At 41.9% G+C, this 19,589-nt stretch overlaps 1 protein-coding gene across 1 annotated transcript in view; it reads left to right on the forward strand.

The window, feature by feature from the left end:
• drosha (drosha ribonuclease III) overlaps positions 1-19,589 on the forward strand; it is a 256,825-nt gene that overhangs the window by 227,106 nt on the left and 10,130 nt on the right. Inside the window, exons 29-31 of the mRNA XM_079576148.1 lie at positions 2,801-2,904; positions 10,222-10,314; positions 14,847-14,893. Of these exons, the coding sequence (XP_079432274.1) occupies positions 2,801-2,904; positions 10,222-10,314; positions 14,847-14,893 (244 nt within the window). The remainder of the gene's footprint in view (positions 1-2,800; positions 2,905-10,221; positions 10,315-14,846; positions 14,894-19,589) is intronic.

Here is a 19,589-nt window from a genome sequence, read left to right on the forward strand (position 1 = left end):
ACGGCCTCACGATTAACCGGGCCTCATAAAGGGCTTCTGAACCACTCTTTGTTTGACCCGTCACCAAGGACCTGTTTGCCCTGGGAGACCCTACCAGGGGCACAAAGCCCCCGACAACAGAGCTCCAGGATCATTCGGGCGCTCAAACCCCTCCACCACGATAAGGTAGCGGTTCCAGGAAGGGACTGAATGAATAATGCAATGTAAATGTCTTTGACTGTCCATGAAAATGCTACCAATGCATCATTATTAAAAGATCCTGAGGAACAAAATCAAGTGGAAGACCCAAAGAAATGTCACCAGCACTGAGCCAGAGGATGCGATTGGTTGTCCATCAAGACACTGGACGATCCTCGACCCAAATGAAGGCTGTTACTGGAGCCGACTGCAGCCTAATGACCATCAGAAGCATCTGCGACTGAAGGGGTTTCAAAACAAAAAATGTCTTCAAAGCATCGCCTCCTTGAACGCCACAGAACTGTCTGTTTGGACTTTGCAAGAGAGTACCAAACATGGAGCATTTAAAGGTGAAGAAAATATGAGAAAACCCTTAATGGTCCTGATGGTTGTTTTACTGAAGTCATGCCATGCCAGTATTAATGCCTCAAATGTCGTCAAAACCATTGAATATGAATCAATCTGGCTCTAAATCTAAATGTTTTTGACAATGATGACATTTCTCAGCTATTGCTTAAAGGTCGCCCGTTGTGTCCGATTTGCTTTTGAATATTGAAATCCCCCCTCGATCCCATTTGACAGGTTGTTCGCAATTCGCTTTAGTGATTGTGACATTCAAATCCGATGTTTGAGTGTTACTTAAAGCAGAATTACAAAGCATTACATTTGTAGATCTCGTACTCATTTCTCCTGTTGTTTCCGTCTCGACTGTGACGTGATTCAAAGGCGCAGGATTACAAAAGACATCGTTTTGCGCTCCTCGTTTCTCGAACTATCTTCTCCTACCCAGGGCTCCTCTTCTCGTCAAACCGAATTTCAGAAATCCAGGCCGGAGGACCATCGAAGGAGCCCCCCCCCCCCCCTGAGAAAACCTCAAACCGCCGGTGCTGATGGATATTGAAAAGCATCGCTCGGCCGCAGAAGCATAAAAAGCACTCCTCTTCGGTAGAAAATTAATCGCAATAGACGGCGCGCCATTTGGAAACGCGGCTTTTTACGACTGCAGCGTTAATGGAAGAGCTTTTAGAAGTCCCCGTTGGGCCGGAGGAGCGTACGAGGCGCGCACACCTGGGAGGCCGGGCGGGCTTTTGTCTTAAGTACAGCCTGATTTGTTACTCGAGCAGACGTGGACGGACGGAGAGACGTGGAGGAAAAGGAGAGTTAGAGGCGGAATGAAATAAAAGCGAAAGAGAGATTTCCAGATTGACTGTCAATGGAACGAGGGAGAAAAGGTTGACAATGTTGTTTGAATGTGAAATGTGGAGACTTCACCAGCTTTTTTTTGAATAATTATCTAAAATCGCAGGCAAATACAAGCACCGTGGACAAGTGTGAAAGCCTTTAACTGGATTTAAACTGGTATTAAATCTCCTGGAAAATGATTGCACTAGTTTTACTGCAAAGGTTCATCAGAAAAACAAAAATCATCATTAATTCTGGTCCATCCCTCTCAGAAACCTACCAGAAATTCTAAAAAACTTCAATAAAATTGATCCTCAAGCATCATAGGATGATGGACACTGCCACTGGGTCACTGAAATGTTAAATATCCTCTAATATGAACATAAAAAGTTGCATAGTACATCTTAAATGAAGTGAATTTACCTTGTTGTTCTATGGATCATATTTCAAGTGACCTATTATGCATATCTGAGGCTTAACATATTGATACATTACATTTTAAAGCAGTACTAAGTAACTCATGCCCCTAGAGGCCAAAAGCGCCACTGCAGGTGTCATAGCATGTTGCGTTTTTTTACTTATTAATTGTCCATGAGAGTAAATACGCTGACAGAAAAGACAAAAGGACAGAGGGATATTGTACATCCAATTACACAATGGAGATATTTTTTTCACTCAAACTTGGCTGTAAATACTGTTTAAGTTGCGCCAGCCCGCAGTTAGCTTTGCCCGTTCGCCTGTTAGCTTCTTCTTCGTGATTCCATTAGTGTGTATTGGGGCTCCGGGTCAGAGCTTAGAAAGCTGCAATTGTGTGTTCTGGCCAGAGACCCCCCAATCATCCCAACAACACTTGTATTACTCCCAGAAGGACCACGTAAAGGATTTATTAAGGTAAACAAGTTACCTAGTACTGCTTTAAATGTAAGGTAACAATGTAGTGCCCTCTGAAGGCAGCGGGTGGGAATGATGCTTTATAAAACAAACTTTCACTTGTAGCTTTGGGCACATATGAGCTTTAAAAATGTGATGAGTTTCATGTTCACTCTGACCAATAAATCTGGGAAACACAGAATAGAGTTTTTTACTACAAATATGTACAATAGGCTCTCATCTGGGGCCTTGACTTCGCTGGAAATTAGGTCACTAACCTCAATGAGATTGGTGGTTAAATGAAGGTCAAATAAAATAAATACAATTTGGAAGAAGACACAACCAAAATCTCTTCTTCTGCTTAAGGATTAGTGTTTTCCAGAGTTTTTGCTATATATATTTTTTGCTATATCTCTTTCAAAAGAAGTTGCAGCTTCAGTGTCTTCTCGATATCCTCTCTGTACGGATTTTTCTTAGATATAGATTTCGAAAGGCCGAAAAAAGGCCATGCTGAGAGTGAGTTATTTGGTCTTATTGAACCGTGCCTCTGCTGTGTGTTTTTCTGTGTCAGGAGTTCATCTTGAACCAGGACTGGAACGACCCCAAGTCTCAGCTGCAGCAGTGCTGTCTGACCCTGCGCACAGAGGGCAAGGAGCCGGACATCCCCCTCTACAAGTGAGTAATACAGCTCTATACAACAACATGCAGTACTTTACTAGTGAGGACAACACAATATGAACCACATCCCCCTCTACAAGTGAGTAATACAGCTCTATACAACAACATGCAGTACTTTACTAGTGAATTCAACACAATATGAACCACATCCTCCTCTACAAGTGAGTAATACAGCTCTATACAACAACATGCAGTACTTTACTAGTGAGGACAACACAATATGAACCACATCCTCCTCTACAAGTGAGTAATACAGCTCTATACAACAACATGCAGTACTTTACTAGTGAGGACAACACAATATGAACCACATCCCCCTCTACAAGTGAGTAATACAGCTCTATATAACAACATGCAGTACTTTACTAGTGAGGACAACACAATATGAACCACATCCCCCTCTACAAGTGAGTAATACAGCTCTATATAACAACATGCAGTACTTTACTAGTGAATTCAACACAATTTGAACCACATCCCCCTCTACAAGTGAGTAATACAGCTCTATATAACAACATGCAGTACTTTACTAGTGAGTACAACACAATATGCACCACATCCCCCTCTACAAGTGAGTAATACAGCTCTATACAACAACATGCAGTACTTTACTAGTGAGGACAACACAATATGAACCACATCCCCCTCTACAAGTGAGTAATACAGCTCTATATAACAACATGCAGTACTTTACTAGTGAGTACAACACAATATGAACCACATCCCCCTCTACAAGTGAGTAATACAGCTCTATATAACAACACGCAGTACTTTACTAGTGAATTCAACACAATATGAACCACATCCCCCTCTACAAGTGAGTAATACAGCTCTATATAACAACATGCAGTACTTTACTAGTGAGTACAACACAATATGAACCACATCCCCCTCTACAAGTGAGTAATACAGCTCTATACAACAACATGCAGTACTTTACTAGTGAGTACAACACAATATGAACCACATCCCCCTCTACAAGTGAGTAATACAGCTCTATATAACAACATGCAGTACTTTACTAGTGAGTACAACACAATATGAACCACATCCCCCTCTACAAGTGAGTAATACAGCTCTATACAACAACATGCAGTACTTTATTAGTGAGTACAACACAATATGAACCACATCCCCCTCTACAAGTGAGTAATATGGCTCTATATAACAACATGCAGTACTTTACTAGTGAGTACAACACAATATGAACCACATCCCCCTCTACAAGTGAGTAATACAGCTCTATACAACAACATGCAGTACTTTACTAGTGAGGACAACACAATATGAACCACATCCCCCTCTACAAGTGAGTAATACAGCTCTATATAACAACATGCAGTACTTTACTAGTGAGTACAACACAATATGAACCACATCCCCCTCTACAAGTGAGTAATACAGCTCTATATAACAACATGCAGTACTTTACTAGTGAGTACAACACAATGTGAACCACATCCCCCTCTACAAGTGAGTAATACAGCTCTATATAACAACATGCAGTACTTTACTAGTGAATTCAACACAATATGAACCACATCCCCCTCTACAAGTGAGTAATACAGCTCTATACAACAACATGCAGTACTTTACTAGTGAGTACAACACAATATGAACCACATCCCCTTCTACAAGTGAGTAATACAGCTCTATATAACAACATGCAGTACTTTACTAGTGAATTCAACACAATATGAACCACATCCCCCTCTACAAGTGAGTAATACAGCTCTATACAACAACATGCAGTACTTTACTAGTGAGGACAACACAATATGAACCCCATCCCCCTCTACAAGTGAGTAATACAGCTCTATATAACAACATGCAGTACTTTACTAGTGAGTACAACACAACACAAGTTCATTCATTAGAACTGAATGAAAACCACTCTGGGGGTGTTTTTGAAATGGAAATAGCATAACAACATGGTTAAAAGCTCCAAAAAGTCCATTTTGTATGATGAAGTACCTTTAAGGAGAGAATATCATACAGTATTCACCCGCCTTAACGCTGGATTCTAAATCACATTAATCTCATGCAGTTAAGACAACACAGGCCCGACTCTCCTGTGGAAATGTTTTAACAAATGCACAAATCAAACCTTTTTTCCTCCCTTTGACTTTGGCTCAGATATGACCTCACTTTCCTCGATGGCCTCAGCGCTGCGTAAAGCCCCGTATGTCGCCTATTCATCAAATATTAAACCGCAACATTATGAATAATACATTTGAGAAGGCATTTAGAAGCATTTATACAGGCAGACAGATGTACTTTTATTTATTTATTCACATGAAAAGCGGAGCGTGAATGCTTCTCCTTGTTTAGTGTTTGCACGTCTTAGTTTGAAAACTCGATGACCAGGTTGTAAGATAAATATGAAGTTAGTGGAACATGCACGTAGGGCTGTCACGGTCACATTTTACCTCACGGTTATTGTGGCCAAAATTATCACGGTTTTCGGTATTATCGCGTTATTTTTTTTTAAATGTGTGTTAATATGTTCAGAAAGCATTGATGGTCCTACACAAACTGAATAGTTTCAAAAAAGTTTAACAGTGCTTGTTACATTACACAGACAAAGCAGCTTTTCACATCAAAGTAAAGGAACTATAACGATGTGTTGTTGATGTTTCGAGGGTATTACATGTGCTATTTATAGCGCCAGAAACGAAGAAGAATATTTTTGAACAAGATAAACCGTCTATATCAGGAGCATTGTTCTCAGTTTGTTTCCTTCCAGTGAGCTTTCACTTAGCAGATTTGGGAAAATGCCTCAGACAGTGATCATTGTTAATTTCATAGTACTGCGGCGAAAGTGAATCTATTGCAATCTGCCACTGGGAGCCCCGTGACGCATTGTGCCATTGTGCGGAGGTATCCGGACACGGCTTGTGCTGGCGGTGGCGGTGCAGCCGCACTATGGGGCGACTCGTTACATTCTCCCTCAACCCAAAGTCCCACATCAGCATTTCAGCTAGAACGCTAACGTTAGCTTACTGCTATAGAGCTGTGGAGACGGTCACGCTGGTGAGTCAGAGGTTCGAAGTATTGCTGCTTTAGAGACACTTTTTCCTGCACGTTCTACAAACAGGAAAGCTGTCTCTATAAACTGTCCTTCAGCTTTCTTAAAATACCCAAAACATGCCCAGACTTCAGGCTTGTCCTCTGAGGCTGATAGATCCTGCGCACTGTCGTCTCGGACATGATTCCAGCTTCGAGAAAGTTTTGTTTTGGTTGTAGCTACAGAGTGCGCCTGTGGCATCTTCTGCAGCTCATAAGGCTCACTTTGTCTAAACCGTGGTAATCCACCTCGGTAAAATATTGCACGACTGAAAACCCACACTTTGCACTTTTATTTGCTCTTGCGTATCATTCTCTTAATTTCACAATTCTTTCCACGTAATCCAAACTCTCCACAAAGACCCAAAGTTCATGGCTAACTCCTTTAGAAACTGTTTGCAAACACATCTCGCAGAACAGATTACATTTCTTCATTCTCCTGCCGTCCTTTTTTCCGCGTTGTTGTTCCGGATAAATGCGTAGCGCGGTCGTCTCTTTGTGCGACGACAAAGGTGAAAGGCCAAGTGTTCGGCGACAAAACCGCTTTTGAGGCCTGCCATAAAAGCGGGGCGTGCGTCGCCGTGGAAACTGACAATCGCGTCGCAAAACAGGGGGAAACAAATAGACTAAAAACTACAACAAGGTCAGGGCTGAAAGAGAGCAGCCGGAGCGAGCGGAGAGAGAGAGGTTATGTGCAGTGAACTCAGCAGAGTTTTTTTTTTTTTGCTTTATTTTTTTGTTCGTCTGCACTTCTTAAATGTATTGTTTCATCCGTATGCTGTACATGGCCCGACCCGTCACCCAAACACGGATAACTGTCGGCCGCACAAAGCATTGACAAGAAACAAATGGGCGTCTGCGCCGGCTTGAATTTTGATCAGCCATAGATGCGCCGGCTGAGGTTTGAAAAATTACTTTTGTTTTGTGGAATTACCATAATACGTTTGGACGATCAAAATGCAAAGTGTCGTTTAAAGCCAGGGCAAAATGACAGCAACATAAATACTAAGTAGAGGTCGACCGATATCAGCCCGATATTAAAGGGATGTTTCAGGATTTTTGACATAGGGCCTCATTTCCTAGTTATCCAGAATGTTGCTAATTGATGAGATATTTTTTTTGTAATTCAAGCAGTTCTTATGTTTGAAGAGCTTCGTGGCGCTAGGCTAGTGCAAGGCTAGCACATTTCTATGGTATCAGCTAGCCTGCATTAAAAACAGTCTGACCCGCTCCACAGTGCATCTGAGGCAAATCAATTATAACACCAGACTAACCATATAAATGTCTGTGTCGATAATTTTAACCATTTTCCATTTAAAATGCCTTATATTTGAGCAGCTTTCGTGGTTGTATAAGCTACACAGCGGCGGAGTGATCTGCAAGAAAATAGTCCCTCAAAATGTGATCATTCATGTGATGCAAGGTCAGTTATATTCCAAAAATCATTCTATCGACACAGACATTTATTTGGTTAGTCTGGTGTTGCCTAAGGTGCACTGTGGAGCGGGTCAGACTGTTTTTAATGCAGGCTAGCTGATACCATAGAAATGCGCTAGCCTTGCACTAGCCTAGCGCCATGAAACTCGTCAAATATGAGAACTGCATGAATTACAAAAACAAATATCTCCAGAAATCAGCAACACTCTGGATAACTAGGAAGTGAGGCCCTATGTCAAAAATCCTGAAATATCCCTTTAACGTCTAAACCCCCAGTTCGGTATTAAGGCTTTGTGAAGAAAAGAGTCAAAATATCGGCGAACAACTAGAAAGAGCAAAGTTCACTACAAGACAAGGGCAGCTTTAAACCGATTGGTACTTTCTGCTTTAACCCCTTAACCCCCACCTGAACCAAGCACTTTTTCAGTTTGGCTTTACCCAAATCTAAAAACGTTTTGAAAAACCTAGCGACACAATTGAGATAAAAAACGATGATGGAAATGCAACAAAAAAGTGGCAAAACGTGAGGAAAAAAAAGCAACCAAAGAATTACAGTGAAGTGACAAAAATGTGATGAAAAAGTGACAAAAATGTGATAAAAAAGTGTCAAAAATGTGATAAAAAAAGTGACAAAAATGTGATGAAAAAGTGACAAAAATGTGATAAAAAAGTGACAAAAATGTGATAAAAAAGTGACAAAAATGTGATGAAAAAGTGACAAAAATGTGATAAAAAAAGTGACAAAAATGTGATGAAAAAGTGACAAAAAAGCAACCAAAGAGTTACAGTAAAGGGACAAAAAAGCAATGAAAAAGTGACACAAATGTGATGAAAAAGAAACAAGCATTTGTGGATGTTGTGGCTAAGAAAAATGCTAAAAGCAAAGCAGTTCTTAGAGCCTTTATTAGCACAAGATGACAGAGTGAAGACAGTCGCAGGAGAGTCTGCCGGTTTAACAAAGCAGCCAGCTTATATACCACAGAAGCTGCCTTATTTGGTCTAAAACAGAACATTCTTTACCAGGACACCAAAATAGATGTCATAAAACAGATGCATACAACAAGTGGACAACTGTGATCTAACTTTATTTCATGGTCACTCAGGTCAGCGGGAGAAGGCCAACTCAGGTCAACAGGAGGTCACAGGAGATAGCAAAGAAACAACTGTTATTTCACTTTAAGCTAAGAACATATTATATTTAGACAACTGCAAACAAGAAGACACATATTTCCACACATTTGACAAAAATGTGATGAAAAAGTGATTAAAATGCCACAAAAGAGCAACAGAAAAGTGACAAAAACGCAGCGAAAGAGCGTCAAAAACGTGACCCAAAAGCACCAAAAAAGTAGCAGAAAGTGACAAAAAAAATCAATGTAAAGAAATGTCAAAAAAGTGACTACAACGGACTGAAAACGCAAGGAAAAAGATCAGTTTAAACTAGAAATGCAATGGCTGCGCCATTGCGATTGACTGCGGAATTGCGGGAAGCGAATGCAGAAATTGCATAAACTGTTCAAATTGCATAAATTGCTTAATTTGCATAAACTGGTAAAATGCATAAAATGTCATGTTGCATAAACTGTATAAACTGCATAAAGTGGTAAAATGCATGAATGGGTTAATTTGCATAAATTATGTAAATTGCATAAACTCTTTGAAATTCATAAATCCTAAATGGCATAAACTCTTAAGTTGCATAAACGGTTTAAAATGCATAAAGTGGTTACTTTGCATAAATTGTTAATATTGCATAAACTTTTATATTCCATAAACTGGTCAAACTGTTGAAATGGCCTCAGTGCTTGATTGGCAGAAGCTGCACAAATGGCTGAAAGTCCTGGAGTCTCCTGATTGGCTGGATTCGCACATACACACCAATGCAAAAATTTCAAACTCCCGTATAAAAAAACTGGAAAACTGCAGAAGGCCAATTCTTTCTCAAAACCCACAAGTTGCAGAAGCTGAACATGCACAAAGTGCAGAAATTGCAGAAAATGCAGAAAAAAGTGCAGAAAAGCATGGATTTGCGGCAGCCCCATTATAAGTCAATGGGAAAAATCTCCGACATTTTGGCCGATTGCGGAAAAACCGTAAGTTGCAGAAGTCCCAAAAGTAATAGCACCCTTCTCCTCAACATGCGGAACGTTTTGATGCATAACTTGCATAAATTGCACAAAGCATGAAGGTGCTGAAAGCTCTAGAAAATCGGGAAAAAGATGGAAGAGGAATAATAATAAAGAACATGAAAACCAATAATTGACTGCGGAAGAATTCCGCAGTCAATCAATGAGTTTTGTTGGTCTTAGCTTTCAAATGAGGCTTAGATAAATTTAGATAAAGCTGAACTGGAGAAAATGCACTTGGTTCTTATGTGACTTTGACCAACAGACTCTTTAAGAAATCAAGTGCTTTGACCACCTGTGAGGGGGAACCAAGTTAAGACTTAAATCCAATATTGAATTGCTGTATTTCTATCTTTGCCACCGAAAACTTCTGACACTCTCCTTGAGAAAACATGACATTCTTCCTCTTTTTTTGCCCCCTTCATCCAGCGGGACAATCATAGCCTGGATGGGAGTTTTAGCCCTTTATCCTCCTCCTCCTCTCTCTTCTCATCTTGTCTTCAGATGAATCATATTTGTTCCAATTGAAAGCATCTCTCTCCGTGTTACTCCCTGAAGGGCAGCCGCCTGTTTGTCCTTGTCCGGTCCTTTGGGAGAATTGTTATTATTTTCCCTGAGCCTTGGCCCCACTTTTGTCATCTTATATTTCTTATATATTTGGAAATGTTTTTTTTTGCCGTTCCAGGACCCTTCAGACCGTCGGCCCGTCCCACGCCCGAACCTACACCGTGGCCGTGTACTTTAAAGGGGAGCGGATCGGCTGCGGCAAAGGACCAAGGTGAGCCTCATTGTTTTGCCCATTTTAGCCATCCAAAAGTTAAGTATAGGCATGTATGTGATATATTGTACCTTTACCACTATGGAATACTCATTTATGTGATAAATATAAGTATTTTCTGGAGGTATTTAGCAAACCCGGAAGACACAATGCTTCGATTCAGTTAACTCTGCCCCCTCTCTCCGAGCTAGTCTGCCCATACAACATTAGCAGTAAAATAAATGTAAATATCACAGCAATAAGTAATAATAATAATAATAATGCATTGGTTTTATATAGCGCTTTTCTGGACACTCAAAGACGCTTTACATTACACTATTCATTCACTCTATACTTGGTGGTGGTGAGCTACTATTGTAGCTACAGCTGCCCTGGGGTAGACTGACGGAAGCGAGGCGACCAGTCTCCGCCATCAGCCCCTCCGACCACCACCAACCACTCACTCACTCACTCCATTCGTTAGGCTTCCTGGCGTTTCCCAAACGGTCTCCCATCCAAGTACCGACCAGGCCCTTCCCTGCTTAGCTTCCAAGGTCTGACGGGATTGGGCAGAGCAAAGGCGGTATGACCACAAGTGAAGTTACTTCAGAATGCAGTTATAAGGAGTTGAAATCTGCAACACAGCTTCATAAATGGCTAACACACACGCTAACAGACACTCTAACACACATGTTAACACACAAGCTAACACACAAGCTAACACACTCGCTAACACACACGCTAACACACACGCTAACACACGTTTTGATTGACTCACCGCTCTGTCCTGGCCGCTCCATCACATTGGGGACTCGCGTTGGGTATAAAAGTTAATCCACTTTGATTCTAGCTGATTCGCTGAATCCCGTGAAGAAATTCCAACTTCTGGCGAGTGGCCTCTTCTTTAGGAAAAAATATTGTTAGGTAAGAAAAAAGAACAGGTGTCTAGGGTAGGTTAGAAAGAACTCCTTCTTCACAACTTCCAGTGCAAACATGACATCTGTTCAGGGGGTGCGAAAAAGCTATTTTATAAATTAAAAAAAGGGCGGAAGGCATTACATTACAGACGTCGGGCTCTTCCTGTTTGACACCATCCATCCATCTTCTTCCACTTGTCCGTTGCCGGGTCGTGGGGGCAGCTGTTGGAGCTGCCCAAATCACATTGCACCAGCCCCTTATGGCTCCTCCTGCGGGTGGTGGGTCCACGATTAACCGGGCCTGTTGGTCTCTCATAAGGAGCTTCTGAACCGCTCTTTGTCTGACCCGTCATCCAGGACCTGTTTGCCCTGGGAGTTCCTACCAGGGGCATGAAGCCCCGACAACAGAGCTCCTAGGATCATTCAGGTGCTCAAACCCCTCCACCACGTTAAGGTGGCGGCTCCAGGAGGGGCCTGTTTGACACTATGATGTAAAAAACAGCAGACTGTCATAACTCAGTGGTTTTCCATCAGAGGGAGAGCAGGATTCAGGAGGATTGCTGAGAACTACGTGAATGCAGCCAAAAACCACTCTGGGGGTGTTTTTGATGAGGAAATAGCATAACAACATGGTTAAAAGCTCCATAAAGTCGATTTTGCACGATGTAGGCCCTTTAATGTGAAAACTAAACATCTTATCGTGAGACTCTGCTTACATATTTCTTTCCCCTTTTTAATCATATGTACTGGATACATACATTTATGTGAGAGTAAGCTCAAGCGCCCCGGCCTGACCAATCGCCCTCGACACAGACTTACCCAGACTTATAAAGACCCGCCTCTGTGCTGTGTCTGTAATGGCCTCGGAATAACGGCCTCTTTATCGACGCTGTTTATTAGAGCAATTAGAGCCCGCGCTGCCGCCGCTCCGTGAGGCACATTAGGAACAATGAAAACGAATCGACCCCAAATCGATCGACTGTAAACGGGCTCCGGAAATATCACGGAGAGCAGTCCTGGACATTACTTTTGTTTAAACGCAAGTAAATAAATAAACACGGCTCTTAAAAAGTGTCACATCGCCTCATTGAAACTGGCCGCGCTCTTTTTTTTTTTCTTCTTTTTGTACGCCGCCTGTTTTGTAAAAGAAGGTGAATCTCCACAAATAACCGAGTACTTTCCTGCCGTAAAAGCTCCTCGTCTCCGCTCGTCTCTGCCTTGAAGAAATCCCTCCATTCAGTGCCATTCTAAAGAGCTCTGTGTCACTTTAAGCTGGCGATAAGTTGCCGCTTCTCCGGGCTTTGTCAGCGCCGCCGTATTTTGTATTTACACCCCTTAAGCTCCTCTCCTGTCACTCCGCAAAACATTATTCATTCAAAAGCATTTCTCTTTTAGACGGTGACGCAGATGGACTTTCACAAACACTCGCACCTGTTATTGTTGTTTGGCTAAAACAGGCTTTTTTTACCCCCCCTCCAAACAAACATGGAGTGCACTTTCGCTAATCCTCTCAACACTTCTCAGCTGCTGATTGGGAATATGCTAATACCCACTCGCCGCGATTATTTTGCTACCTTTTTGTAACTATTGTTTTTCATTAGAGTAAACCTCAGGCCGTCACCAGCGGGGACCTTTTCGTTTCAACTCGGCGCTATTTTCGGGCCAAGCCTCAAACGGAAGCCGGTGGAAATGAAAGCTGTGTCACATGCTGGGTCCAACTGCACTTTGGTACAGAAAAGACTGACATGAGGAGGATTATGGCAGTATAGTATAGTAGTATAGTATATTAAAGGACCATTTATGAGGAAATATCTTTAAAAATGCATGCACAATGGTAACATTTCTCGACAAACGACTTTGACATTGCGGTCTCCCTTGTAAATAGAAAACTTCTCTTATTCATTAGCGGCAAATTAAACATGTATCGCAAAAGGATCACCTGCTATAGCATAAAATTTGTTCCATACCTCAATTTTCATCCATATTTCAGGGCAGCAGCTTAGCTTAACCTTCTTGGATTTTATTCATACTTGCCACTGGAGCTGCTCGATTATAGAAAAAATAATAATCATGATTATTTTGGTAATAATTATGATAATAACGATTATATGTGGCCTTTAAAAATATACATATATATTGTATTTATTCATTTTTCATTAATCCTGGCTTTGTCATCTTGGAATATGCCAGTGCCGTCATGGAAGAAGAAATCCATTGATGGAATAACCTGGTCATTTAGGACAGGGGCGGACTGGCCATATGTCCATTATGGAAGAGCACAGAAAGGCCACTGGTCTGGCCTCTCAATCTTAACCTCTTACCCCCGCTTTGACCGAGCTTTGCCCAAATCTAAGAGCTTAAAAGTCAAGCATCAAAATAGCGACGAAAACAAGGATGAAAACGGAACAAAAATGTGCCAGAAAAGCAACAAAAACATGATGAAAAGCCAACAAAAACATCACAAAAAACAGACAAAAAAAGAGACGAACACAAAATGAAAAAGTGATGGAAACACAACAAAAGAATTTGACAAAAACATGTCAACAAGCCCCAAAAAAGTAAAGAAAGAGCAGCAAAAAACATGACAGAAATCAAAAACACAGCAACAACCAGAGGCGTAACTTTCCAAAAGGCAAGGCAGGCAGCTGCGTGAGGCCCCCAACAGTCAAGGGCCCCCATGAACCAACCCGTTATTCTTCCTTCAGTAAACACTTGATATACACAGTCTTCCTAATGATTTTGGTGATGCAGTTACATCATCTCTCCACCGCTGCTCTGTGGCGCTGTTCATCCCCCTCCTGCTGCTGCTTTAGTGAGTCATGGCTCCCTAATGTTAACTTATAATGACAAACAGTGGACAGACTTTTCACTCACGGCTCCACCAGATTATATTTCTAAAGTGAAACCAGTTTATTGTAACTCACTTCCTGGTAAATGGACTAAACTTATAGAGCACTTTACAGTAAGGAACCAGTCACCCATTCACTCTCTCATACATACCCTAATGTACGCAGACACTGGAGGCAAGTAGGGTGAAGTGTCTTGCCCAAGGACACAACAACAGTGTGAATTTGCGGGAGCTGGGACTCGAACCCACGACCTTCCGATCGCGAGACGACCTGCTCTACCTGCCACCGTCACCCCCATGACCTAAAGAACCTCAGCTTCTGTTCTGAGGAAAAATTACGCAGAGAACTGCATTATGGGAGTTGTCAGGTGACCCGCTCCTGCCCAAATGACGTCCTCTCTGCCAGTGCGCAGTACAACAAGCGGCCTCCAGAGGGCCCCCAAGCAAGAATGTCGGTAGGGGGCCCTCTGGTGACTGCTGGCACACTTGCTACACCACTGGCGACAACGGGACAAAAAGTGTGGCGCTACACTGTTGCTTTTAGATTCGGGTAAAGCCGAACTGCACTGAATATGCACTCGGTTAAGGTTGAAATATCTGGAAGGGCGGCCGTGCTGGTCAGAGTCCAGGGCCGTTTTTCAGTCCCAGTCCGGCCCGATTCAGGATGGGATTGAGTTAGAATAAGTCCTTGCTGTGAATGAAAAGTTTCCCCCATGTTCAGTTCTATATTAACTCTCTCTTCTCTTCTCTCCCTTCTCTCCCTCTCTCTTTAAATATTTCTAATCTAGCATCCAGCAGGCAGAGATGGGAGCCGCCATGGACGCCCTGGACAAATGTAAGTAGCACTGGCAGAACTGGCTGTCCGCACGAACGCTATTTTCACACATTTCGAGGAGGCGCCGCTTTGGCTCGATCCGAGAGTCAAGATGGTTGGCAGGCGGCGGCGCGGCGGTCAGACGAGGAGCCCGGCGCTGGCAGGTGCACATAGGAGAATTAGGCCGTTTGAAGTGCGGGCCCACGGCGCTCGCGTGGGGAGGTCCGAGCCAGGACAGAGGGAGACGGTCCAGAGAGAGGACGCAGAGAGAGCCATCCTGGGTTCTCGTGTTAACACAAGAGCAAAGCACGCTTCGCGTTTGGAGCAGCGCCATGTCAGGGGAAATAGACAGTTTACGTAATACTGGGGTTGTTTTGGTGGACGGGGCTTCGTTTCTTAGACACAAGGCCTGATACATATTTACAGGGCCGAGTACCTTTAAAGCCACACCGCGTAGAATTTAACCTAATAAATAAAATTGAAATACAAGCATTTATTTTATGACAGATATTTTCAGCATTGAAAAATATCTCATAAATGTGCAAACAAACATTTATGAGGCTCACCTCTCTTAAGATATGACTGTAAACTTTTTCGGGAGTGGGTACGTCTCCACCATGTGACGAAAGGCAGTAGAATTTGAGATTTTAAACATGTTAGTTTCTCATCCAAATCCATTCTTTTATCACACACTGCAGTAACAGCATTTTCTGTGTTGAGCTGGTCATTAGGAGCGTGTTTTGTTTGGCCGGCAACAGTACAGTCCAAAATGTTGCGCAGTGTACCTTTAAATGATGCCAGTGCAGTGTGGGAGAAAAAAAAGTTTAGAGTATCGCGACAAAGAAAATGAAATCCTTTGCTTTGTTGCCTTTGGTCATCAAAAATTGAGGAAACAATGGGAGGGAAATTGAGAAGGAAAATAAAAGTGGAAAATTGGGAGAAAATTTGGTGATAAAAAAGTGGGAAAGATTTGAGAAAATTGGGAAAAAACTTAGAAACATTGGGATTACAATTGAACAAAGAAAGGTAAAAGGTGTGTGGGGGAAAATTAGGAAAAATGGTAATATTTTTTTTGAAATTTCAGTGGAGTAGTGAACTCTGCTCTGCTCCACCCCCCTCCTGTCGCCCACGCCCCTCACTCCCCTCCCCACGCTGCTCTGATTGCATGTATTGTATGTACCATGTAAATATTTGAGATTTACTTTTATTTGCTGAACTGCAACTTTCATGATAGTCTGACACTTTTTTTGGATATTTAGAACATAATAATTCCATTTAGAAGTAAGTTTACACCGCAGTACCTTTTTTTTCCCGCAACCCTTGAACGCCTCAGCCTCTCCTCCGGTGCTGCTTTGCTTTGTGAGGGAAAAAAAGGAGGAAAAAGATCTGACAGCTCCTGTAGATACTGGATTGATAAACAGACGGACATTTCAGGAGGATTTGTCTTATGAAATACTGCGCTGCTCAGTCCAGTCCGAGTTTTTTTTTATTGATTGGGTCGGGCCTGTTTTGCGTAAAAGTACTTTCTAAAATATATTATATATTAAGCTACCAGATTACCAGATTTTTAAATTTCTAATTCCTAACCTGACTTATTGAGCTTTGAACCAGACAACATTTGAACTTCTACAGATCTTTTCCACTTAGACTAAACAAGATCCAAAATCCCCTTTGAAGAAATCTGAGTATCTTTGTAAATTTTAACCAGGCTTGCAGTGCAAAAAGTACCCTACTAAAAACAAGGAAAAAAATCTTAAAATAAGACATTTAGTCTTGTTTTAAGCAAAAAAAATCTGCCAATGGGGGGTAAGCATTTTTTTCTTGCTAAGAATTCTTTATAAATTGCTAGAATTAAGCAAAATGTCCTCAGAAAATGGAGTAATTTAAGGAAAACATTCTCGTTCTTAATAAATACTAATATTTAAGAAAAACATTGCCCGCGCCCAGGGTCCCATCTCCATGATGTGGAGCCAGGCTGATGGTCAGAATCACCTGGCTGGAGGATTCACCTATTGTACATGTTTTTAGTGGTAGACATGGGGAGAACATGCTCCACACAGAAAGGCCCCGTCCTGGTGGGAATTGAACCTGGGACCTTCGAGCTGTGAAGCTGAGGCTCTAACCGCTACCACTACCGCGCCGACCACTTTAAAGAATGGAATGTATTATCTCTCTGTTCTCTTAAATGAAGAGTTGTTGTGATCTTATTTTCTCTTAAAATAAGAAAAAATATTCTTTGTCTAAAGCTGAAGAAGATTCAAAACGTTTTTCTTTCTTGTTACAAGAAAAATTAGCATGTTTTTAGCAAGTATATCTGAACAAGAAATGGCTAGATTTTATTTCCTAAAATAAGATTTTTTTTCTCAAGATAACTTTGCTCGGCAAGACATTATTACTTTTTAGGGGAAAAATAAGAACTTATTTCTTAAAGTAAGACATTTTTTACTTGCTTAGAATCCACTTTTTGCAGTGTGATCAAGTATTTATCCTTTGTCGCTGAAAATAAGCAATTCTGGCCATTTTTATGTATAAAATGTCAAATTTTTAAATGAAAACATATGACAGACAACTTGCAATACGTTCTCCCCTCATCTTTATATGAGTGATCTACAGCAGAAGTTTCATATCGATATCTCTCCATGAATTCACCTCCAGCTTCTCGCCTCGATAAGCAGCATTCTTCCGACTTAAATCCTACAAAGTAAAGCTCCTGTATGACCGAGAGCCTCCATGAACACTTTCTAAAGCGCTCCGACCGCCCCGCCCCCCCCTGTCCCCGGCGTATACCCCCTGTCAGCCTGATTGATGGCTGCTCCGCTCCGGTAAATGAGCGCTGTCCTCTCCTCATAAGATCGCTTCATGTGACTGGATTAGCAATGCTTTGAAAAGGTCACTTCATTTAAAAACCATCCCTCCCGGTCTTTCCCGCGGCTCTTCAGTTCATCTGCATGTTCACCTTTAGCTCCTGCCGCGCCGACGCTACCAGGATATTCTTTTGTCTCCGCAGTCTAATATTAACACTCGAGTTTAATCATTCCGGTCAATTTTATACGGCCTGAAAAAGCGTTACACTGGATTGAATATTGAAACTTCATGTCCCTGTGACTGCACGTTCTGAAAGAGGATGATGATGATGATCTCAGACCCCCCCTCCTCGGTCTGTAACATGTGTCCACACTGTGAGGAGTCTAATCAGGGACATTAGCGCCTTTGTGGTTCCTCATTGATCGCATGTTGGCCCCGGGCTGAGACACCGCTCTTCTCTGCACTACAGGCCCATTTGTTCAGTGTTTTTCGGTCATTTTGGGGACGGCAGTGAGCGGGTCGGGAATCGCCAAACCTGGAGATCGGAGTAGACGTTCATCGTGTCCCATCGAAAGCAACGTTTATATTAAATATATATCCCTCGTCAAAGCCAAACCTGCAGTATATTACGCTTCCTTTCCAACTCGTGTCTTCATCTGTTTCATGGATTTTGTTGTCGCTGATTAAGATCTATTCTTTGCAATGGCTGATCCATCTCATACTCCCTGATCCACTCTTTCGCAATTAGACCTTTTCCACCCGAGAGCTGTTCAGAACGGGTTGTTTCGTTTTCCACTTAAATAATGCTGCTTCCAGTTAGCCTCTTACCCTCCACCTGAACCGAGCACATTTTCTTCAATTTGACTTTATTCAAATCTAAAAGTAAAAAATTAAAAAAAAATGCATCAAAATAGCAACGAAAATTAGGATTAATAAGCAGCAAAAATTACGAAAAAAATGTTTATGAAAAAGCACAAAAAGTGACGTGAAAAAAACATGGCAAAAACCCAACTTGAAAAGCAATGAAGAAGCAATGAAAACCGACAAAACATAAGAACAAAACAACAAGAAGTTAGAGAAAAACGTGACGAAAATGCAGTAAAGAGCGACAAAAAAGAGGCAAAAATGTGGCAAAAATGCACACAAAAAACACTGAAAAAGCAAAATAAAATTGACAAAAACATGACAAAAACTCTTCAAAAATGTAACAAAAACACAGCGATAAAAAGTTAGTCTTAGCGTTCAAATGAGGCGTTCACTGTTTTTTTTTACATTTTATTGGTTTATTTGGTCGGAACAGTGCATGTTGATGAACACACATGGGTCTCATGCATGTAAAGAAGCCACACCGAATTGTAGCCTTGGGCTATTTTCCATCAGTCGTCCCCCATGCGCACTCTCTAACACACTCACATTCATCCTGGACTATTGTACATGTTTTTAGTGGTAGGGGAAACCGGAGTACCTGGAGGAAACCACACAGACACAGGGAGAACATGCAAACTCCACACAGAAAGGCCCCGTCCAGGTGGGAATCGAACCCGGGACCTTCTAGCTGTGCTGCCCTGTTGCTCTCCATTCAAGAAGCTTTTAGATTTGGGTCAAGCCGAACTGGAGAAAATGCACTCGGTGCACGCGGGGGATAAGAGGTTAAAAGCTGGACCAGGATATGAGCACAGGTGATGTCAGCAGCAGAGGGCGTGGCTTTCACTTCTATGAAAAGCCACACCCCCAGCAATAAAGCAATCATTCCCTTTTTAGGGAATTATTGATAATTTCCTAAAAAGGAAGACATGAGAAGCCAAAGCAGTCTCTGTGGGAGAAGCTCAAACTAACCGTCTTCAAAGAAATCCAAGAAATGTTCACGGCTGCAGTGACAGGAGTGTAGCCAACGGATCAATAAATGACAGTC

The sequence above is a fragment of the Gobius niger genome (assembly GCF_951799975.1).
Source record: "Gobius niger genome assembly, chromosome: 18".
NCBI lineage: Eukaryota > Metazoa > Chordata > Actinopteri > Gobiiformes > Gobiidae > Gobius > Gobius niger.